The 21,668-nt window shown below is 46.0% G+C and overlaps 1 protein-coding gene across 4 annotated transcripts in view; it reads left to right on the top strand.

Annotated features, from left to right (window-relative positions):
* The window catches only part of PAX7 (paired box 7), a 98,980-nt gene that overhangs the window by 30,863 nt on the left and 46,449 nt on the right, over window positions 1–21,668 (top strand). For all 4 annotated transcript variants that reach the window (XM_005145421.3, XM_005145422.3, XM_005145419.2 and 1 more), the window contains exon 5: window positions 16,822–17,021. In XM_005145421.3, the coding sequence (XP_005145478.1) occupies window positions 16,822–17,021 (200 nt within the window). The remainder of the gene's footprint in view (window positions 1–16,821; window positions 17,022–21,668) is intronic.

Below are 21,668 nucleotides of genomic sequence, written 5' to 3'. Positions count from 1 at the left end.
AGTGGGGCAGGGCAGCTACTGGTCTGTTTTCCAGTGCCAGCATTCAGGTACCACCACATTCCTGCTTGTCCTTGTAGGCTTTCTTGCCCAGGAAAGACTGCCACCACACAAGTTGGCTCCTGGTCCCATCTCGAAACCTGGCAGGTGCACAATAAACTTCCATGATTCTTACCAGCAGCAGATCCATGGGGAGGGAGAGGCTGGGGCAGTCCATCCAACAAAAATAGTAGCAGAGCAGCTGAGTTGTTGTTGGGTTTGTTTCAGAGGAAGCTGAAGGGTAAGGAAAACCAGCTCTTTCTAACTGAGCTCTGTAACTTCTTCATCTCTGACTGATGGGCAGAAGGAGCCATAGGAGGAGGCACTTTTCACTCAGGGAAGGGTCTGCCCACAAACAGGTTTTCATCCGGATGGATATGTGGATCAATGTCACTGACTTGGAGTCACCCTTGCAGACAATCCCGATCAGTTACTTCACAATGTCTCTGCTGGCCTGTGCTGACAGATGTTCTCATCCCAAAGGACTTTCAGACTTCTCATGCCTTTTCCCCTCTGTTTTTGCCCTTCCTGTTTCATTTTAAGGTCATAGCATGTTGCTGAAAGTACACTTCTTGCCTTTAGTCATTCCCGCTTTTTCTCTTCCCCATCTAGTGATGATTTTTAGGTTAAGAAGGAAATTCACCCATAGTTGGTCAACCCGCCAGGCATGCAGTCCCCTATGTCTCTCTTTCTGCCTACACTCACACCTGATAAGTGTCAGCTACCTTGGAGCAAGGCTTTCTAACTCCTGAACATTTACTAGGATAAATCCCACTTGTTACCAGACATCAGCAGAGCACACTGGCTCAGTGCTATGACACAAGATGAGTGCTATAAATGCCACTGGCAATGGCACTTAGAAGTCACAGAATGCACAAAAATAAATGTGCTATTTTGATTTATCCCTTTTGTTACTTACCCCAGTCCTGTTTCTGTTCTCTGTGTTATCAGATCTTTAGGTACCACACAAAATATGTAAGCACATAAGAAGGTCCATGTATTCTTTGTATATAGTTCATTAACCTTTACCATGCTTTTCACCATCTTTAGGTGTGTGCCTTTGCTAGTAAGACATACGTATTGCTATATTTAAATTTACCGGTCTGTTTGGACTCACTGAGTACCAAATGAAAGCATTTGAATACAATTTCCATTCTGTCCTGCATTAAACCATGATACATCTCATAATTTGCTTATGGAACAGGGTTGAGAGACTAGTGCTAAAACAGTACCTTTTAAAGACAAAACAATTCAGTGAGCATCCCCACACAGTTGAGTGACCAGGGATGAAGATCAGTAGGGAGACTCAGGCCTTGTTTCATGAATATGAAAGCTTTTCTGATAAAGAATGGCTCTTCATGACTTACTTAGATAGCCTCCCAGGCTTTCAGGTTTCATAGCAGAGTTTTGTGGGCAAGTAATGAGCTGTTTGTGGGGTGTCGCCATCTCTTTGTTTATGTCAGTGTTTTTAAAATATTGATTTCTCTGTGTTCTTGGGAGACTTTCTCCAGCGCAGGTGTTCAGGCTCAGGTTGTCTTAGATAGCCGCAGAACTTTTGGGTACTGCCCCAGTTTGATCCTATGTATTGAATAACTGTAATGAAAAAAGGAAACCATGTTTTTGCACAAGTCAGCCATGAATTAGTGGCACGGGGAAGATTCTGTACTCAACAGAAGTAATGGTGCACAGAGAATTACAGAGCAGCCAATGGCTCTGTTGAGAGGGATCCAGCACTGGAAGCTGTCAGGGGCAGGAGACTGGATTAAATTGACCGTTTATCTCTTTTGTTATAAAAACTTCTCTTTGAATGCGTCAGCAGAGGGTGACATTGTGCAGGTTTGGGAAATAATCTGGAGTGCCATCAACAAAAACTTGGGAGCCCCAGTATTTAGAATGGATTAAAATTTAAAGCAAGTGAGGTTTTGTGAAAATTGGTGACATGTTATAAGGAATTACTTTAATGCACTGTTGCTATGGGCTGAGAAAGTATTTTAAATCTAAATGAAATTATTGCAGTGCCTAATTTATTTTGGTTTAGAAATCCCATCTAATTATTTTAATATCTAAAATTATGCACCTGATGGAAGTTTTTAAATGTTTTGATGGAAATTTCAGGGGTTTTGGAAGAGAAACTTGTCTGTCCTCTGGGAATGAAATTGATCCAAGTGAAATTCTGCAAGAATATAAAATCATACAAATGTTAGATTGTCAGGAAACATCTGTGCCGTTCCTATGGGGTTTTAAAGACCCATATGGATGGTTGTCATGAACTTAACTAAAACTAAGTGTGAACGTGTTTGTCCCAGCTGTTGAAATGTGTAACACCGGATTTTGCTGGTATTTGCTGGTGGACCAGGTACTATGCATGTTTTCAGGGCTCTGTACAGCACCTACTATGAGAAAGCTCCATGGAGGCAGCGGTGCGAGGGAAAATCTTTAATTATCAAGGCAACGGGTACAAAGGGAGCACTTGATCTCTGGTTTGAGATGGGTGCCTCCACCTAATGCTAAGTAGGTGCAGGGCATGCATTTTTTCCCAGAACTATCAGCATCTCCCTCAGATCGCAGAGACGCAGTGTGCAAAGCAGCCTTTAAAAGACCCAGTCCTGGCCTGCGCGACAAGGTTCAAGGCTTACTGGAACTTCTTGAGTTGTGTCTGTGTGTGTCAGCTGTCCCCAGGCCCAATACCAAACAGGGGACAATACAGACAGATAAGATAATGGATGAGAAGGGAGTGGAAAATCTAGCCTGTATTCTGGTGGCATTTCTAATAGTGATAGCGCTGGCAGCATTGGACCGAAAAGCGTATCCAGCACAAAGGGCTGGTAAGTCCTCTCCAGCTCCCACTGTGACGCTAAAGCCGGTTGCAAATATCCAGTGCTGGGGCCCCTCACAGTGGGGAGTGGAATGGTGGCTACGTGACCTGGGGCAGCCGTGCCATTCCCAGAAAGGGGCTCAGCTCCTGCTGAGCCAACTGGAGCCCAATGCTTGAATATCCCAGTGGGGTTTCTCCCCACCAAGATCACAGCACACCCGGGGTTAAAATTGATATCCAAGGAGCACATCCAGCTCTTCGGCTTGGGTTTTGCCGAGGTTTCAAGTGTGGGTCTGCTGCTTACTCTGCTGGGTGTCCCAATGCAGGGTTTATTTTGTGTTGTGGAGCAGGTTGTTCTCATGTTGGCCTGTCTGTTCTGCTATTAGGAAACATCCATTAGAACAAATAAACACTAGTTTGGAAAGGGCACCTTCCATTTCAAGCTTTTGCTGACCTGTTGGATTTGCTAGGTGGCATCTGAATGCTTTGCTTGCTGGTTAGTAGAGGGGTCTGCCTTGTACTGCGGCTAACAGCTCCAGCATTGTCCAGCAGATTCTTACAACACAAGAGCTTGTTCTCTCTGGGATTTTTGAAGCATGAAATGGGAATCTTTAAGCATGGAGGAAAGTGTTGGAGTAAGAAGGGCAGGCTAATCAATTACCTGAATAATGTGTTAGAGCTGCAGGTGATATTCAGCAGTGTGGCATCCTGAAAAAGGTACGTTTTCACCTAGCCTGGAGTTTGGGACTTGACACAGGAGTTATGCAGTACATCTGATAAGGTGCAAGGAGCCAGACCAAGTCATGATTTACTTTTGGCATTATAATCTTAAAAGGAATCAAGCAGTGACCCATCAGGCACTTGGGAGTCAGGACATCCACATTTGATTTCCACTATTGACTCAGATCAGTAAAAGTGAATTTGCATCATCAGGTTCCTCCTGCCATCATTTGTCCATGTTTGCTTTGGTACAGCGCAACTCCCCCACCTAAGCCTAGTTATGGTCTATATGAACTACAGAAATACAAATAACATTCAACACTGTTTCACACTCTGAAACACAGAGAATTTGGACAATTCAGACAACTGCGTTTTTGAAGTGTTTCAGATTTCAGGGGGAGGTAATTTCTTAATTTAGCTAAACCAGCTTCCCCTCTCCCAAGAGGAAAATCTCCATGCTTGCACCCTGAATGTCCTCAGCGTGCAGAATGAAATTATTTACCAGCTGAAGAAGTATGAATATCAAAAGGTTCATTAAACATTCCAGCTAATTTTCTCTGGTCTGTAAAATTTGGTGGGGAAGAAGGGGTGGATGAAAGGGGTTAGGCTTTTGCATGGTCAGTGCTCAGCTTTCAAAACTGGATGTGGTGTGGAACTAACTTCCATATTACTGGGCCCCTTGAAGGGTGAGGGATTCTCATGTGGGCTCATCAGTAGCTGGAAAAATACTTTTCCTGTGACACTTTGTGCACTTGTTCTGTCTGTTCAAGTTCAGGGTGAGAATTTTCTTCTTGTAATAGTTCACTGCTTGGTTTTCAGGTTGTTTTCTTGGGTTTTCTTTGGGTTTCTGCCCTTTCTTATTTGAATGAGAGTCATTGATATCTATTTTACTTGCTGATGTTGCTCAGAACCTGGTTTTGTTACTTGCCAGTGTCAGTTCTATGTGTGGCTCATGAGATGGAGTTCAAGTGCTTGCCACCCTGCCAGCCTGCCTGCCAGAAATGAGCTCATGCCACAGAAGTTTGCGTGTGTCTGCAGGTCCCAGAGCCAGGCACACAAATCCTCTCTCTTTTGCACTGCAGTAGTCATTGGGAAGCAATAGCTTGATGTTAGAGACATCACATCCCTAAGCAAGCACCAGCTCCTTGCTCTCTTGGTTTCTGCAACTGGCAAAGGGTGTGTGGTCAAAACTGAACTAGAGTAAGAGGGAGGCCTCAGCAAGGATCCCAGGGTCTTTGAAAGAGAGCCAAAAAATACAAAGGGTTTCCAGTGTCTTCTCAAATCACAATTTCATGTTGAAATGAAGCTGCTTCCTAATGGAGGAAGAAAATCTATTGAAATAATATGAAAACAAAACAGTTTCTTTTCAGGTCAATGAAATGTTTCTACTCCCTTAGATGAGAATCTTTTGTTTCTCTATTAAAAAAGCCCCAATGAAACACTTCAGTCAAACAGAAAATATTTAGGATTATCCTGAAATGCTTTCACCTCCCTGCATCTGGGGGATCTGAGGTTCAAACTGGAAAACTCAAGATATGCACAGTTCTAACCACGGTAGATTGAGTAGCAGAAGTACCTGATCCTGCCTGTGACTGACAAGCTAAAACATTATTCTCCATGTATTCAGTCTGTCCATCTGTGAAGGACAGCTCTGCTTCACACATCCTTCTGGTTGAATGATGGTGGGAAATGTTGACTTTGCTCCTCATCTTGAATTCCTAAGCAAGAAGTAGCTGTGAAACATTTCAGCTTCTACTGTGTGTCTGTCCAGGCACAGTTGCCTCATAGGATCACAATCCAAGAAGGAAAGAGATCATCACAACCTCCTGAATGATCCCTTGTTACACTATAAAATACCTAGAGAATGAAGTCATGTGTCCCAAGCAACACTTGGCACATAATCCCACAGACTATAATGAATCTATAGCTGTCCACCTCCTGAAAAACTCTGCAGGGCTGGAGACTTTGAGGCTTACTTCTGTCCTCATTGTGGCCTCATGGGACACTTGTGTCCTGCCTTCATCATGGTGAAGGACATATACAGCACTTATGTTTTGGTGGTGGCATTGTTCCACCCTGCCCCTTCAGAGGAACTGGCATCTGAGACTCCAGGTATTTCATTCGAACAAAATAGGTTCTAATCTTTACCAGAAAAATAATACTTCAGAGCTGTGATCTGAGTGGAAATGGAGGCTGTGGACAGCATGTAGCCTTCAGAGAGCCTTAGCTTGGATCTGAGCTTAACACAGCTCAGCTCTCATGGGGTGAGCTGCCTCTTCTATTTCAGCTGTGCATGTTCACTCTGGAACCTAGTGATGGAAGGTGTCAGCAGAGGAAAACAAATTGTAGCTAATGCTAGCTAATGCTAACAGGCATGGAAGATGACCAGTGCTTGTCATGATGCTGCACTTATGCCTCTGGGAAAGCACCTTGTTAGAGTGTCTGAAATGGCAGAGAAATTGCTACTGGGCTCCAGTGTCCCGTCAGCAAAGGAGGCACTTCTGATGCCTGGCTTCTCCCCCTGGCCTGGAAGTTTTGCTGGCAGCACAGCTGAGGCTCTGTCACTGATGGACACCTTTGAGCACTATCATTTAATGACCAGCAGCGTGTGAAAAGATGATCTATTTGCTCACTTGCGCATACACTATGTCCATCAAGCAGGAGGCAGAATGGAGTACTGAGCAGGTATCCCAGGCCCTGTAGCAGAAGCTGTCACATAAACCCGTATGCGTCTTGTTCTTACTGGTGGTCAAGAATAAAACCAAAAGGGCACTGAACAGTTACTGAGACAGCAGGTAGCAGGTCCGCAATGGTGGCTCTTGTTTTGTCTGCTTTGCCCCTCACTTGTGCTGGCGCAGCCCCCTCGCCCGTCGACCTCATCTTGCTCTGAGCCACCTCCTCCCCCCCCTCTCCAGCCCCAGCTTGTTCCCTGGCCGCTGGAGGTTTTAATATTCAAGCCGTACCTTCCACATGAGCTGTGCTGAAGAGTTGACGTGTCGGAGTTTATTGATATCACATCGGGCTGCGGAGGGCTGTCAGCTGCACATTCAGCCTTGAGCGACCCCCTAAGGTGCGGGCTCTGGCAGCTCTAAAGGAATCTGCACAAAAACGCCTTTTTGTTTTGTTCAAGGTGAGACAATGCAAACAGGGCCCTGCACCAGATGACAGGGCTGATAAAGGACCAAGCGGCGCAGGGATATCTTTCTTTCTTTTCACTCCTTCATTCAATCCTTCTTTCTGTCACTTGCATTCTCTCCTCCCTATACTTTTCTTTCTTCTCTTTCTTCTCCTGGCTTGGTTAGCAGAGAGCAGCAGAGACAAGCAGAGGGGTTCAATTGCAGGCGAATGTCACAGTCCAGCTTCTCAACACATTTTCAGCTGCAGCCAGAGTTGCTGTTGGCCAGCTTGATGAGGGGCACTCTCTGCTTGTGGGTCCTTTCTCCTAGAGCTCTTTACAGTCACGTACTTTGGTGTTTTCTGTGTGGGCTGAAATGAATGTAAAGCTGTGAGTGTGTTGGGGAAGAAGTACATAGGAGAGGGGTGTAAACAGGAAGAGAAAGTTGGAGGAGCTGGCAGAAGGGCAGTAGAGCAGGAAAACAAATGGAAGTAGCAATGAAACAGAAGGGGATTGTGTATATACACATATATAGTGTGTGTGTGTATGCACGTAAGTAAAAAAGCATAAACAGGAAAAGGAAAGAAACAGAAGAAGGGAAAAGAATCAGATGTTTTCCAAGGACAACTGCCTTAATGTCTTTTGCTGCATCCCTCTGTTTTCACACACATGGCAGAGGACAAAGTGAAGGAAGCAAAGTGGCTGCTCGTGCCCACTCTTACACACCTCTCGGCTTCAGGCGGCCGGTTTGACATTCAGATAAATGAAGCAGGGCTTGCAAACAGCAGGAGGAATGTGTTTCTCATGTGTGGTTAAGTGGTCTCTGGTGCCTCATTCTCACGGGCTGGTTTTGCAGGATTGGGAAAGGTTTATGAGGTTAAATTTGTTTATCTTTCCTGAAAGAGTCTTATATTGAAAGGTCTTTAACTTGATGTATCCAGCCAGGGAGGCCCTGGGCTGGAACAGCAGAGGACAAGATTAAGGGCCATTGGCAGAGCTATATAGGGGTTTAGGATGAAAATAAAAGAGGGTGTTGCAAATTGGGATGGAGGAGCAGTGATAGAGCTGTGCAGGAACCCCAGGGTAAGAATAGCAAGGCAGCTATCGGCCAAGATTGAGATGTGCTGGCAGAGTGTGTGGGGCCCAGAACTGGAGCAGAAGGGGTGGCAGTACTTCAAGTACATGAGTAGAGCTGTGCTGGGACAAAGCCAGGGGCAGCAGAGGTTGTCACAATAAGAAACTGTGAAACCTGGATTTGTGTGCCTTGCTAGGATGCTAGACATCTGAGGTGACATGTCTGTGCATGCATGACGTGCCAAGGAACATGGTGCACCAAGTGGAATCCAGCCCAGATCTGGAGAAAGGTAACTTTTGCTTAGGTATCACCAGCATCTGAGACACAGCTGTGGTGCTTCTGCTCAGTCAGCTTTGGGAAAATTACAAAGTAAGAAGTACTGGAATAGATTAGGGATGGAGGATTGGGTCTGGGATAGAAGCCTACATATTTCTCAGGATGGGAACTGATGTATAAGGATAAAACTGCCCAGAGGTGCCTATAATCTGGCCAGGGAAAGTTCTGAGCATCTCTCTTGTGGATTTGAGTTTTATTTTCACAAAGGTGTGTGGATAATACAATGTCGTTTCTATTATGGTACTGGTACCTCCAGGCACCCTCAGAGGGTGGTCGTAACACACATGGGGAGCAGTTAGATATTGTATTGTGCTCAGAATGAGGAGGCAAACTGGTGTAACGGGCTCCTGGAGGTTCACCCCCTTACTATAGCAGCCGTACTATGATGTTATGTACTCTTGTGCTGGGGGAAAATGGGCATAGCTGAAGCACAGAGTGGGATTACAGCAAGCTGAGCATCACCAGGGTTTCCTTACAGCTCTTTGCTGGTGCTTCAACCTGGTCAATGAATGGCATGAACTCAGTGGATGACGGTTAGGGACTTGAGCTGAGAGGCTGCTTGCTAGGTTTGGGCTGTGCCTTATCACTGCCTCAGGCAAGTGCTAAGGACCTGTGCCAGGAAAAGTGCCGAAACAAAACACAGAGCTAAACATGTACATTTAATTTTTCCCTTTGGTCAGTCACCAGCTGTTTTTTACAGCCTCCACTCCTCCTTCTTACCTGGATAAAGACCTGGCTTTGTACATTGCAGGCCAGGAAATCTGCCTTAGTTTTACCTGCTTCTTTAACTTTTCAATGAAGGAGGTTACCAAAGGATGAGATTGCCCACCTTTAATGCCAGGAGGCTTCCAGCATCCTGGGTATTATACTTACATATATACTCTACTGTATATACTTATGCCTGGTTCTCCTGCACAGCTCATACCCTTGAGTGGGACGAATTTGTGTTGCTCCATCAACTTTCTTATGTCTATGAGAAATCTCTTTAAGGGAACTGGAGAGGTGAAGCTGAAAAGGGCAGGAAGCAAAAAAGGGAAAGTAAACAGACCTTCTCCCTGCATCTTTATCCCTTTGTGTATCCCAGCTGGTTTCCCTTTGCTTCCCAGTTTTGGGCTCACTATTGATGCCTCTCTAACACCATCGTTTCCATTCAAGTAGAGGAGCCAGCAAGCCGCTGCGGTCCCTCTCGTGCAGGCCTCTGCTGGATCCTGCGCCTGCCACAAGCACGCGGCTATGAATATTGAAGTGAAAAAGGGGCCTTTTATGGACTTCACAGATGTGCTGGGGAGTTGGGGCAGGCCTCATTACCTCGGGGTTCTTTAAAAGGCCAAACAAAAGCCAGAAGAAAGAGTGTGAGGGGTGGAGGGGGCAGGGAGGCGAGAACTAGAAAAAAGTTGAAAGAAAAGAAAAGAGGACTGGAGTTGATGGATATTCCATCTGTTTATGTTCAGGCCAGTGCTGGGAATTAACAAAGGCTGTAGGAGACATAGGCTCTCTTTTGCTCTCCCTCCCTCCCTATCTTCCTCCAAATGTTCTGGATGATTTGGTTTTGTTCACTCCTCGCAAGGAACAGAATATGTTGTGTTTTTTGTGACCATGTGTCTTTGCATGGGGGCACTGCAGCTGGTACCTACACTGCCAGACCCTGATTTGCGTTAGGATTTGCTGGGGCCCTGATGTCTCTTACTACTTTCACATGCAGAGTAGATGGAGCCTCTGGGGCCAGATCCTTCCACCAAGATAAATGAGTCCAGCTTCTTGGCTTTTACCAGACCTGCACTGTTGTGTGTCAGCAAAGGAGTTTCCTTGGTCTGTATGCATGGATTATGAAAGAGCATCTGGTTAGGGATGCAATTCCTCCTTCTTTGTTGGTTTGGAAAAGCCTTCATCTCATTTAGCTTTCAGCTTCAAGGCAGAGGTATGTTCCCAACCCAAACAGAGTTACCTGGAATGGCTGCAGTTGTTACAGAGGAATACAGAGTGTGCTGTTGGATATGTCTTCGCTCAGTGCAAGTCCTCATATTGGCAAGAGGTTTTTGCTGACGGATGACTGTTCCAAGGAAAACAGGGTCTCTCTAGCTTTTTCTTTCCAAAATCTTGCAGTGCTCCACTTGTGGTTATACCTATAGGCCTGGTGAGAACTGAGCCCCAAAGGGTAAAGTACTTGTTCAAGAAGATGCAGGGATCTTTATAGTGAAAAATGGAGGAGAATTTTGGACCTCTGTGCATCCAAACTGGCACTCAAGCCAAAGAGAAATTGATATTCTTGATATATATGCATTTCATGACCAAGTGCCAGGTGGGATACTCCTGTATAAGAGTATTCTTAAAAGCCCCAATCCAATCCATGAGTAATGAAGCACATTCTGGCAGAGCTGGGAGGGAAGGTTTCGGGTGAGCACTTAGAGAAGTAGGACAACCAGAAGCAGGTAAAACCTAACACATTGCACCACCTTTGAGTCTTCATGCCCAGCGTGGGAAGGTGGGCCTCCTCCTGGGTCAACCTTTGGGATTAAGACATGGAGAAATCACTGGCTTCCTCATTCCAAGCTAGAACAGGTTGAACGGTTCTCACTGTGGGTCATCCTGTCAGCTGGCAATGTCCCATCACACATGCTTGCATACCTTTTGCATTCACTCCCTTTTCATCCCTTAAAACTTCCAACTTCTCTTTCTCCACCCCCTCCTGCAGCTTCTCCTTCCACATATGATCTTGCTTATTTGGGAAAGATCTCAACATGATGGAATTCTCCAGCTGTGAAGCACTTCTCTCATTGACCCCCCCCTCCCTTTCTGTGTCCACCCCAGACAGACACACACACACTGTCACCCCCTCCCTGCTCAAGAGCATCAGATCCACTGTGAGTATTATTCCCAGGTTGTACAGCCCACAGTGGACATTACCTCAGCTAGTGCTTTGGTTACAGCTGGCCAGTTCAGTGCCTGAATAAAACCAAATACAATAGAACCCCCCCAAACCATTCTCTTGGAAGGCCCCACACTAATGCTTTGCTGAACACTGCAGTCCCCAGCTGAGCTGTAAATGACTTTTTCATTTTCCTAGGCCTGCTCCCTGGTCTGTTTGGTATTCAAGGGCACCCCACCAACAGGCACTATCATTCTGCTTGGCCCGAATTACTTGATTAAAACGCATATCAACTATTATGGGATTGGTTTTCTGCTGCTGCTCCACACCACAGCCCTCTAAACTGTGTTAAACTGTAATACAGCTGCGCAGGCACGAGCAAATGCTGGAGAATGGGGAGTTTACAGGTTGGAAAGGGGAGGGAGGGGGAAATGCAAGCTTTATGCTGTGTGCTGGGTCGATTATTGGTTTTCTTGTGGCTGGGAATGTGCTTGGATGGCTGGGGGAAGGGGACACAAGATGAATCTGAAACACTTGTTCCCCTTTGCAGTCCTACCCACTGTTGCATAGGTTTGGTGGGGATCAGGGGTTATTCCGCACACACCCCTGCACCCTTCTCTCATTGTGAACTCAGGGCTTCATCCTTTTCCAAAAAGAGAGAGAAGAGGGTGTTCTGCTTTTCCTGGTGGGAAGCAAAATCAAGGCAATGCAATTCTGTGCCTGCAATGCTGCCCCCGAATCACCCTTCTCGCATAGTCTTGTTTGTATTTTGATGGGTTTTGTTTGCTCTCTGCCAGAGGGAAAGGCACATGCTAAGAAGTGAGGGAGAGTTTCAACTTTTGCTTCTGAAGCTGCTGACTGCAGGTCCAGCACAGAAGACATGAGCTGTGAATAAATGGCTATGTCTTGGTGATCCTTGTTCATCTCACATCCTTCCAAGGGGAGTAGGAAGTGTGAGGTGTGCAGTCCCACTCTTCCTGCTCCACACATGTACTATATAGTTGAGGCCAATGGCATGGATCTCACCTCTAATAGATCTTACTATCTTACAAGGTACTCACAATCAGGAGATACTTTCCCCTGCAAGATGGGTACCTCCTCACTTCCTCATGCTATGTGGCTCCATTTATTAAGGCAATATCAGGCAGCAAAAGCATCCCATGGCAGGTGAATCCTGCCCTTTTCGGGGTCTTTAATTATCCTTCAGCATAAACTAACCTGAAGTTATTTTGTCTACTTGAAGTTCATGTACACATGGCACTGGCAAATCATGCACACATATGTGCATGTTGGGGCCACCAAGCAGGACAGCTCTGGTGGATGGAGAGTGTTGTGAAGCAGAAAGGACCTGGTGTGGGGCTCTACTGTGGCTCAGATCTTGCTGGTACCTTCAAAGTGAGTCTAACTTCTCTCATACCATTAAATCCAAGCTCCCCTAGGGCTGTATTAGCTCCCCAGCCAGTCACCTCCAGATCTGGTTTCTGTTGCTCCAGCAGTGTATGGGTAAGTTTGCTAGAGCCAGTTGCAGCACAAAAGGTTCACTTCTATCGAAGCCATTCTCAAAACTATTCCCTTCCCCCTCTTCATCTCTCCCCTCCAACACACATTTAATTTTTAGGATAGTGCAGCTGGAAGCAAGAGAGAGAGAGGAAATGAGATGAGAAATACTGAAGGAGAGAACGTGCAGCTCCCCTTTAGCCTCTAACAAAATCCGAGCCCCATTTTAATGAATGCGTTTTCATGTCTGGTCCTGTCTGCCAATCCTTCCAGACGGCACCAAGGTGCTTCAAGACAAGGCAGCAGGTCCTTGTAGAGCATCAAGGGCTCAGTCTGAGCCTGGAGGGTCCTGTTGTGGCCGATTCCACCTAATCCTGTTGATTAATTTAACTCCAGGGCTAAGAGGCGCCCGGAAGCACTGAATGGAGGTGGAGAGGAGAAAGGCAGAGGGGGAGAAATGGAGATAGAGGAGCGAAGGGAATGAAGAGAGACACAACACATCCAGGCCATAATTAGGGAGAGTTTTTCTTGTCCTTTCCTCAAGCTTCAGTCTACTTATATTTCTTTCAAACCCCTCCAGAGAGTGCTGCCCAGATCTTGCTAATTGAACCCCCATCTGAACGGGGAGCATTATCCAGGAATGTGAGTTTGTGGGCCATAATTTACACATTTCCTCATGCTAGAATGAGTCCCAGGACAAGCCTGGGCTCATAGTTGTCACCTCTCCTGTGCCATCCTGCACACGTGCTCTGCCTGCACTCATTTCCATGGGGAGAAAAACGTTTTGCTTTATTCAGTTTTCCCCAGGTCATCCTCACTGAAGATGTGGGACTTGAGGCTGATCCATGCAAACCTTCAGCAAGTCTCTTCACACCGTTGTCTCTTACCCCTTGCACAAGCTGCACTGTATCTCTGCTCCAAGAAGGTGTCTGTACATTTGACTACCCCCCCTCCCCGAACAGAGGGAAGAGGTTATGGATTTTCACACTGGCAGCTTTGCTTTTGTTCCCATAACAAAGCTTTCATCCCTGTTTTTAAGAGTATTGCAAAGAGATCTGAGCACTTTGGGGGTTGCTTTCTGAGCTACAGAGCAGTTACACTAAATAATAAAGATGGAATTGCTCTAAAAGAAACAAAATGTAGTGAGCTCAGTGCACATGCCCTGTAATACACACACTTTTCTCTTAGTTTTTCCTTTCCCCCTTCTTGTACTGCCATGAGATTTTCCCTTCCATTCACCTCTCCATTCTGTTCTTTTCTGTCAGTCTTTAGCCAGTATCATATCCTAGGGGAGCTGTTTCCCATCCTTCATCACAACTAGGGGTTAGTAAGCCACACAAGAAGCTGCTGCTAGCTATTTCTTCACCTTCCTATTTACAGGGTGTTCATTGCTGTCCATGCTGAGTCAGTGTAAAACACTACCAGCTCATGCTGATGATTATCTCTATGGCACGTAGCCCTGTTGTGTCAGAGACTCCAAACTGGGATTCACCCCCTGCTCATGCTGAGGGTGGTTTTTCACACAAGGATATGTGGCAAAAACTGAAGTTGATGCATCCCTTTGGATTTGCCTAGTGAAGGAGTCTCCCTAAGTTACTGCTGCAGCTTTGTGAACCTTCCAGTTGCACAGAAACTCTGTGGAAATGATGGCAATGGGTTGTCCAGCAGATTTCAGCAGTTTAGGGATGGAAAAGACCTGTTAGATCCTTGAGTTGCATCATAGGTAGGTAAGAGAGACTGTCCCCTGATAGTAGGGGATGTGTTAGATAATAGGCTCATACTTCAGCGTGTCTCAGCTGAAAGACTTTATTTAATGATTTCTGTGGCTGACAGCAGCAGCTGCACTCTACTGAGACCAGCTGGGTCCACACATACCCTGGGATTTTGCTTGCTCTCTTGGTTTCATCTTTGTAGTCGGGTTCTTGGAGCCTTGGACTTGGCACGAGGAGCTGTGGCTGCTTTTCCCAGCTTTGCTCCTGACTCACAGGGTGACCGTAGGTGGGTGACTTCCTCCATCCCTGCCACGGTTGTGAAATGGAGATAATGCCAGTTGGGAGCTGTTTGGATAGAGAAGTTTCCATTGCAAGCTTTAGCTCTCTACCCTTTTAACCCTGTAGCCAGCACAGTTCCCAGTGCTGCTATGAGTAGGATGGGTTGTTGCTCATGACAATCAGTTGTCCTCTCCCAGAACTTTGTGGCCAAATCAGGGATCTTTAGTTAGGAGCATAAAGCTACTAAAGAAAGTTTGGCTGTTTTCCCTTCCAGACCTTTGCAGCAAAGAAGTGAAGTGTGGGAGATAAAACATGTTACAGATCCTTATCTAGACTCCTCTTCTGCACTTGGGGAGATGGTGGATCCCAGGCTTGCTGTGTGAGCAGTTGGACCAAAGGAGCAGATGAGCTGTAGATAGATGGTACATCATTGCTATCAGGTGGCCAGAAGGGGTGAGATTGTGGTCATTTTGACATTGCTGTCACAATGGGACTTGCCAAGCAGTTTGGGGCTTTGTTGCACGAGGTGTAAAAATGCTATAAAGGACAGTTCCTGTGCTAAGGAGCACGTAGGCTGAAAGTTGCTGCTAAGCATGCGTACTAACTACATGAAATCTGTGTTATCTGTAAAGAAACATGCTCAGCTGTAGTTAAAATGACATTTAACTTAGTGTATTTTCCTTCCCCTTCCTTGCACCAGCCTTTTCCTATCCTGACCTGAACCAACTGCTCTCCTTACTTCTTTTCATATCAAATATTTCCAGACAAGATAGTAATTAAACCATTAATAATGACTGAAGTGATTAACTTTAAGAAATTTACTGTATGCTATAGGTTTCCAGATGTGCTTTTTCACAGCATGGGACTCAAAGGTCCAGATGTGCTTCTGCCTGCCCTGAATCATCTGGGACCCAGATGTGAAGGGCTGATGTTTTCAAGTGCAGATGTTCCTTTTACACCACTTGGGACTCTGGACCTTCCCTGAAAATGGATGTGACCCAGAAGCTGGTGTAGGAACAAATTTCTGCTACGTAGAGTAAACCTGTCTTTAAACCATGGACAGATGATGCTGCTTTGAAGTTAACAGTGACTTTCTCACTGACTTCAGTGAGAGAGAAAAGGTTCTTCATCTGAAAAGATGAACATGCGTAAAGACCCTGTGTATTATTAAGCTAGAGGTAGAAGGGAAAACCTCTGAAGATGGTGTGTTTCTCCCAAAAGAAGCAACTCCACAGCAGTTTCTCTGTCTCTAGCTCTACTGTAGTTATCAGAATCCTGCCACTGCATCCTCTCCATGAAGCCCCAAGCCATAAAAGCATTTTAGTGCTGCAGTGAGCTGAAGATGATGGCATTTTGTGGGGATCTCAGGATAAACAAGTGAGCTCCAATGGGGTATTTGCCTCAGCCTCCTCAAACTGCTGCCGCTCTGGAGCAGCTGTTGGGGAAGTCACAGCTGCTGTTCCCAGCTCTGAAGAGAAAAAGGCAGATTTTTGGATGATGATAGTATAGAGAAAGACAAAAGAGAGGGCTGAAAACCCTGTTAGTAACTTTAGGAAAGTTGTTCATCAAGAAGAGCTTACAAACCTGGCTTTAATTCTGAATTAGCAAAGGTTTACCCCAAGGGAAAACTTGACTTCTCTGAGCACAGTGTTTAAACACATTCTGGCTCTCAGTCTGCCTCTGAAAGACACAGTCAAGCCTGATAGCAAAAAGAAGTGAGCATTTAATGACTCTCCTATTTTCATGAGAGAGAAGGAAAAGGTGACTGAGGCCACATGTCTCACCTAGCTGAAAAGCTTCATGTATCACATTCTTCCTTCTCTGCCATGAACCGGTGGCACATTTTTCACTGTCCTGAAGGCAGACATAAAGTTTTGGCCTGGCTGAGATCCTCCATAGATCAACATCTGCACAGCAGGGAGCCAAGTGCCTCACATCTTTGAAACCCAAGCTTTGCTCCATGAGAGGCCCCTGGCAAACACTGGAGTCCCAGCTAGCACTGGTCTCGGTGTGGCCCCTCTCAAATCCACTGGGTCTGACTGTTGACTTGGTGAATACCAGTGGGGTGCCTCTATCTCCAGAAACAAGCAAAAATAGAGCAAAAGTGGGCTTACTTATCGTAGCTATAACTATTCAGTTCTGATTTTCATAGGTTGTCTGTTTGCAATGTAGGGGAAAAATAATAGTACGAACCTACAGAAATAACATAAAGCTTGTAGGTGTGTGGCACAGGGCAGAGTATTTGCTTTGATGGACACCACCACAGTAGAACTGAGATCACTTTGCTGGGTTGCTTAGCTCTTCCAATAGCCTTTCTCCACGTGGCTTTTATGCATGCAAACCTTATCTCCTGCTTCTTTCCCACCCCAGGTAACAGGCTGGATGAAGGTTCTGATGTTGAATCCGAACCAGATCTGCCTTTGAAGCGCAAGCAACGCCGCAGCCGAACCACTTTCACTGCTGAGCAGCTGGAGGAGCTGGAGAAGGCCTTTGAGAGAACCCATTACCCAGATATCTACACACGGGAGGAGCTAGCTCAGAGAACCAAGCTCACCGAGGCCCGAGTTCAGGTAAGGCCTAGAGCAAGTCTGCCTGGTGGCACAGCTTCTTGTTTACCTTAAGGAAGGAGATGGTAATGCTGAGGGTGTTGAAAGGTGATAATGTGGACACGCTTCTTCTCTAGAGCCACGTCCACAAGGATCTGAGACTTAAATCCAGTTCTGCACATTCCCACGTTCCCATGGACTTGCAGATACGCCATTTGGATTTGGCCTGTTGCAGAGGTACCAGCTGGAGAGTTTCCATCCAGGTTGGGACCCCGAGCCAAACTTTCCCTTGCTTGGCAAGGCGTTGAGCTCTCTGTTTTCTGTTGGAGGGAATCTCTCCATTTGCCTAGGAGGAAGCAGTGTGTGTGAATGTTTGGTGTTTTAGGAGAAATCACACAATTTTCCAGCCTTGCCCAGGGGAGCAGCTCAGATTTTGCAAAGTTTGCAAGTTGTGTGTGTGAATTTTCATCAAACTTCTTTTCCCTCCTCCTTGATCTCCAGAGAGCACAAAAAGGGTGCGGGGAGAGAGGGAAGAAGAGGGGAGGAGCAGGAAGGGAGGGTTTGGAGCCCAGGGACTCTGACATCTACACGATTAATAGCCCTTGTGGGAACTCCACACAGAGACCCTTATGTCTTCCAGATAAAGGCTGGGTCAGCAGTGTGTGCAAACATGCAGAGGGATAAGTAGTGTGAACAGATCGGGGGGTATAATAGAGTCCCTTGGGGAAAGGGAAGGAAAGGGGGAGGGACTGGGGATTGTGTTGGGTTAAAGAAGTGAAATGGAGACCCCAGCAGTCCATCCTCCGTGTGGCCAGAGTGATTTGGTTTCAGGCTAAGCACAGGGTCTCTGTGCAGGCAGCAGAGGGATGAACAGTGGGCACTGGGAGAGGAGAGAAAGAGGTTTGTGACAGGACAGCAGTCAATCACTAACCAGCTCCTCCAAAACAAAGCAGGCTGGTTTTCCTTCCGTGCTTCTCAAGGTAATGAGCTTGATGTGCTCACTCCAAAGCCACCAAAAATTGTTGCTCTTTTCCCCCTGCTGTTCGGGAATGGCCAGTTCCCTATCCACACCTGGGATGTTCACTGGTTAAAGACTTTTCCCATTAGCTTTCTTTCCCACAGAAGTCACATCACTGTAGTGGGTGCTCACTCACCTCCCTCCAGCTATCTCTTGAATGGTGTGCCTCACTCCAGCATCCCTCAAGATTTGGCTATGGAGACTGCCAAAAGGAAATCTAGCAGACTTTAAACTGATTCTGGTTTTGATCTCAGCCAAAAGACCATGTCAGAGTGTTCAGCACTAAAAGTGTTAATTTGCTAGCCAGGGAGGTCCATAGATAGATGGAGCCTGTGAAAGGAACTAATTGAGGTGACTAAGTTACCAAAGGTTGGAATGTGTGAATTCCCCCATTTTTGTTTGCGTATTCTGTTTCTAATTGCTCTTACTTGTGTAGATGGACATCAGATGTTAAGGAGGAAGAATAAAGGTAGATGTTTCTGTGGCAAACAGAAAAAAAAATAAGGAGTTTCCAAAGGAGAACAGAGTTTAAGTAAGACCTTTTTATGGGGTGAGAGAAACCTGCATTGATGAGGACATGCTGGGGAGGAGGGAAAAGCCCTGAAGTGCCAGCATGTGCACAAACCAGAGGCAGGTTCTCTGTTCCAGGGCATTCTGACCTCACTGTGACATGGCTGGGAGAAAGGAGGGAGGTGAAAGCAGAGCAATGGAAAACTAAATCAATAAATAAAGAGAACCTTTCCCTTGTCTCAAGCTGTGATCCTCGAATCCCCCTACTTGCTCCCAGGCAGCTTGCGTGGAGGTTCCTGCCAGGGCTCTAGTAGCAGCTGTTCTCCGAGGCACATTCCTGATGGCTTTCTCATTCCAACATCCTGGCAGAGTCAGCTTCTTCCCACCACTTTTAAGCCTGCCGCCCCTTGTAAAATTTTCTGGATATCAGAGCAGATCTTTTACTGGCTCTCAGGACCTACAAACATTAGTCAATCAAGTCCTTGTGGAAAAAGAGAAAAAGGCCTCCCCACACACACATCCACACATGTAGCCATCCAGCAGGGAATCTTCTGCCACCTTATAGTCTTCCTCGTGTCTCAGTGGAGTCTTTAAGGCCAAGAGACGTACTTTGGATTAAGGATGGCTGTAATAACAGTAGGGCCAGCTGAGATGTGTCTGGGTGTTAAGGGCCATGCCAGCATCTCCCCATCTATCCCATCCCCAAAAGCTTATCATGTTAACGTGTAAAATGGGAGGCAGACACATGAGAAGTGTTACAAAAGAGACTCAAGAGCAGCCCTCAGTGTCTGGTCATTGCTTCACCCAGCTTCTGGATTTCAGTGCACCCTCTCTGCTGTGCAGCCATGGCTGGACAATCCCCAGATCACATCCAGGTCTCCAAATCACAGTTCAGGTGTTGCTATTGGGCTGTCTTACTGTATCCTTTCTTACTATATAGGGTGGTGAGGCACTGGAACAGGTTGCCCAGAGGGATGGTAAATGCTTCATCCCTGGTAGTGTTCAAAGCTATGTTGGACAGAGCCTTGGGTGACGTGGTCTAGGGTGAGGTGTCCCTGCTTATGGCAGGAGGATAGAACTAGATCATCCTGAGGTCCTTTCCAGCCCAAACCAATCTACGATTCTATGATCGTATATACACAGCATCCCTGCACTTGTATCCCATTTTGATAATCACTGTACAAGCACTGAACAAAACCAAGCAGGCCTGGCTACCTCTTTTCTTTTTTCTCCTCCTCACCTCTCTTTGCTCTACCATGTGAAAGGTGAACTTACCTCAGTCTCATTCCTTCTCTCTGATACCTGAACATTCATGTACCATAATCACTTCCATGTGAAAGGCTGATAGCTCTGTTAAACTTTACTGGCAGGCCTCGGAGGCTGGCTGCTCATGCAGCTGCCCAGCTAAGTGGAAGTTTGACACGTTGACAGCTAATAAAATTCCCAAGTTGCAGAACAAGAAGGGGTGGTGGTGGGAAGCAGCTCCAGGCTCCGCTTTCTCATCTGCTAGGAAGATCACAGGATGGCAAGCAGTATTTTTGCAAGGTCACTGCAGTGGTTGTGTGGTTGCGACACAGGATTCCAACATTCAGACTTCTACACACCCAAAGGTATGAGCCATGAAAAGGTTAATCCCAAATTGAGCATAAACAGGGCCGAGGCTTCCGGATGGATCAGGGTTGTGATGCCAAACCCATGCCCAGAGAGGCCACAGGTGGAAATTCCCACTGCCTTGTTTTTGTGCAAGGCAATGTCTTGACTCATGTGTCCACACTAATTGTCCAGCACTGAACAAATTCTTGCCCATCCACAAGTTCCCTTTTCCACCCTCTCAGAAAACAAGCTGCTGAATGCCAAGTGTTCATGGATTTAAAAATGAAGTCTAACAGCTAAACAATTCACTCAGCTAATTTAGTGGAAGCTTTGCCTTTGATCTTGAATGTATTTTGGGGTTTTACACCAGGTTTTGCGATTATCTAACTGATGATGTCAAAGTTTTTGATATGGGAACATACCCCTAAGTGGGATTCTGTGACAATTCTGCCTTTTCTCCCTGGCATTCCTTGAGAAGAGATGCTTTCCAGAACAACACTTTTCTCACAATCAGTTTAGCTTTGTCAGTACAGTGTTTTTCAATAACAGGATAGTTCTGCCTGGAAACTTGTCTAGGTGTAGAAATTACTTCTCAAAGCAATGCTGATGTCAAAAGAGACACCAGGTACATCAGTCAGGGGTTTAGGGAGTCATAACTAACCCTTTTCCTAAACAAGCCCATTTGTGGATGTTTGCCCGAATGTGTTGCATTTTTAAGGCTAGATACAACAAACCTCTGTGCTTATTCCTGGTTTTTACTTGAACAATGCCGACAGAAAGAAACAGAAGGTAAACCAGAGCAGTGCATACACCCAAACTACCCTCAGCTGAGCACCAGAATCTCAAATCAGTGAGACATTTGCACACCTCCGATAGACCTTAGTCTCAGGTTCCCACATGAGCAGCCAATCTCCCTTTTTCCTGCTGCTGTAATGAGTCAAATGTGACAGGCTCCGGAGTATTATCTCAAAAGGCTTTCCTAGAAATGTACCAAAGTCATTCCCAAAAAAGAGATGGCAGCTTTTGCTTCTCAGCATCACGTAGAGATGATTCAGATGGTCGTACCACAGGCGTGAGTACCACCAGCAAGTACCTTGATCCTGGTTCCTGTGGACTGGGCAGTGGGTGCTCTATGGAAAGAAATCAGAAGCTCAAAGAGGTGGGTGTGTTGTGATGCTGATGTCTGTTATTATTAATCCCCAGGAAACTCCATGCACTCAGAAACCTTTATTTCAATAACAGAATTAAACCAGACAGCAGGAGTCGCAAGCCAGTGCTTTATTGATCATTTTTATGATGGATACCATTGTGATTTCTGCCTGGGAGAAAATGGCTGTTTCATTTAATAAAAAGCCTCAGAGCAATTCTGGCTCTGAAATCTCGGTGCATTTCTAGGCTCCTCAGATAATCTGTATTTTCTGACACAGTTTCAAACTGTAGTAAACAAACAGCCATATTCTAGATCAGACATGCCAAATGGAGCGCCAGCAAAGAAATTCCATTCCATTTTCCTTGAGATTATTCACAAAGCAATTCTGTTCTCAGTGCAA

This window comes from Melopsittacus undulatus, chromosome 12, assembly GCF_012275295.1.
Source record: "Melopsittacus undulatus isolate bMelUnd1 chromosome 12, bMelUnd1.mat.Z, whole genome shotgun sequence".
Lineage (NCBI taxonomy): Eukaryota > Metazoa > Chordata > Aves > Psittaciformes > Psittaculidae > Melopsittacus > Melopsittacus undulatus.
Note: the sequence above shows the minus strand (reverse complement) of the source record. Positions and strands in the feature narration are given on the sequence as shown.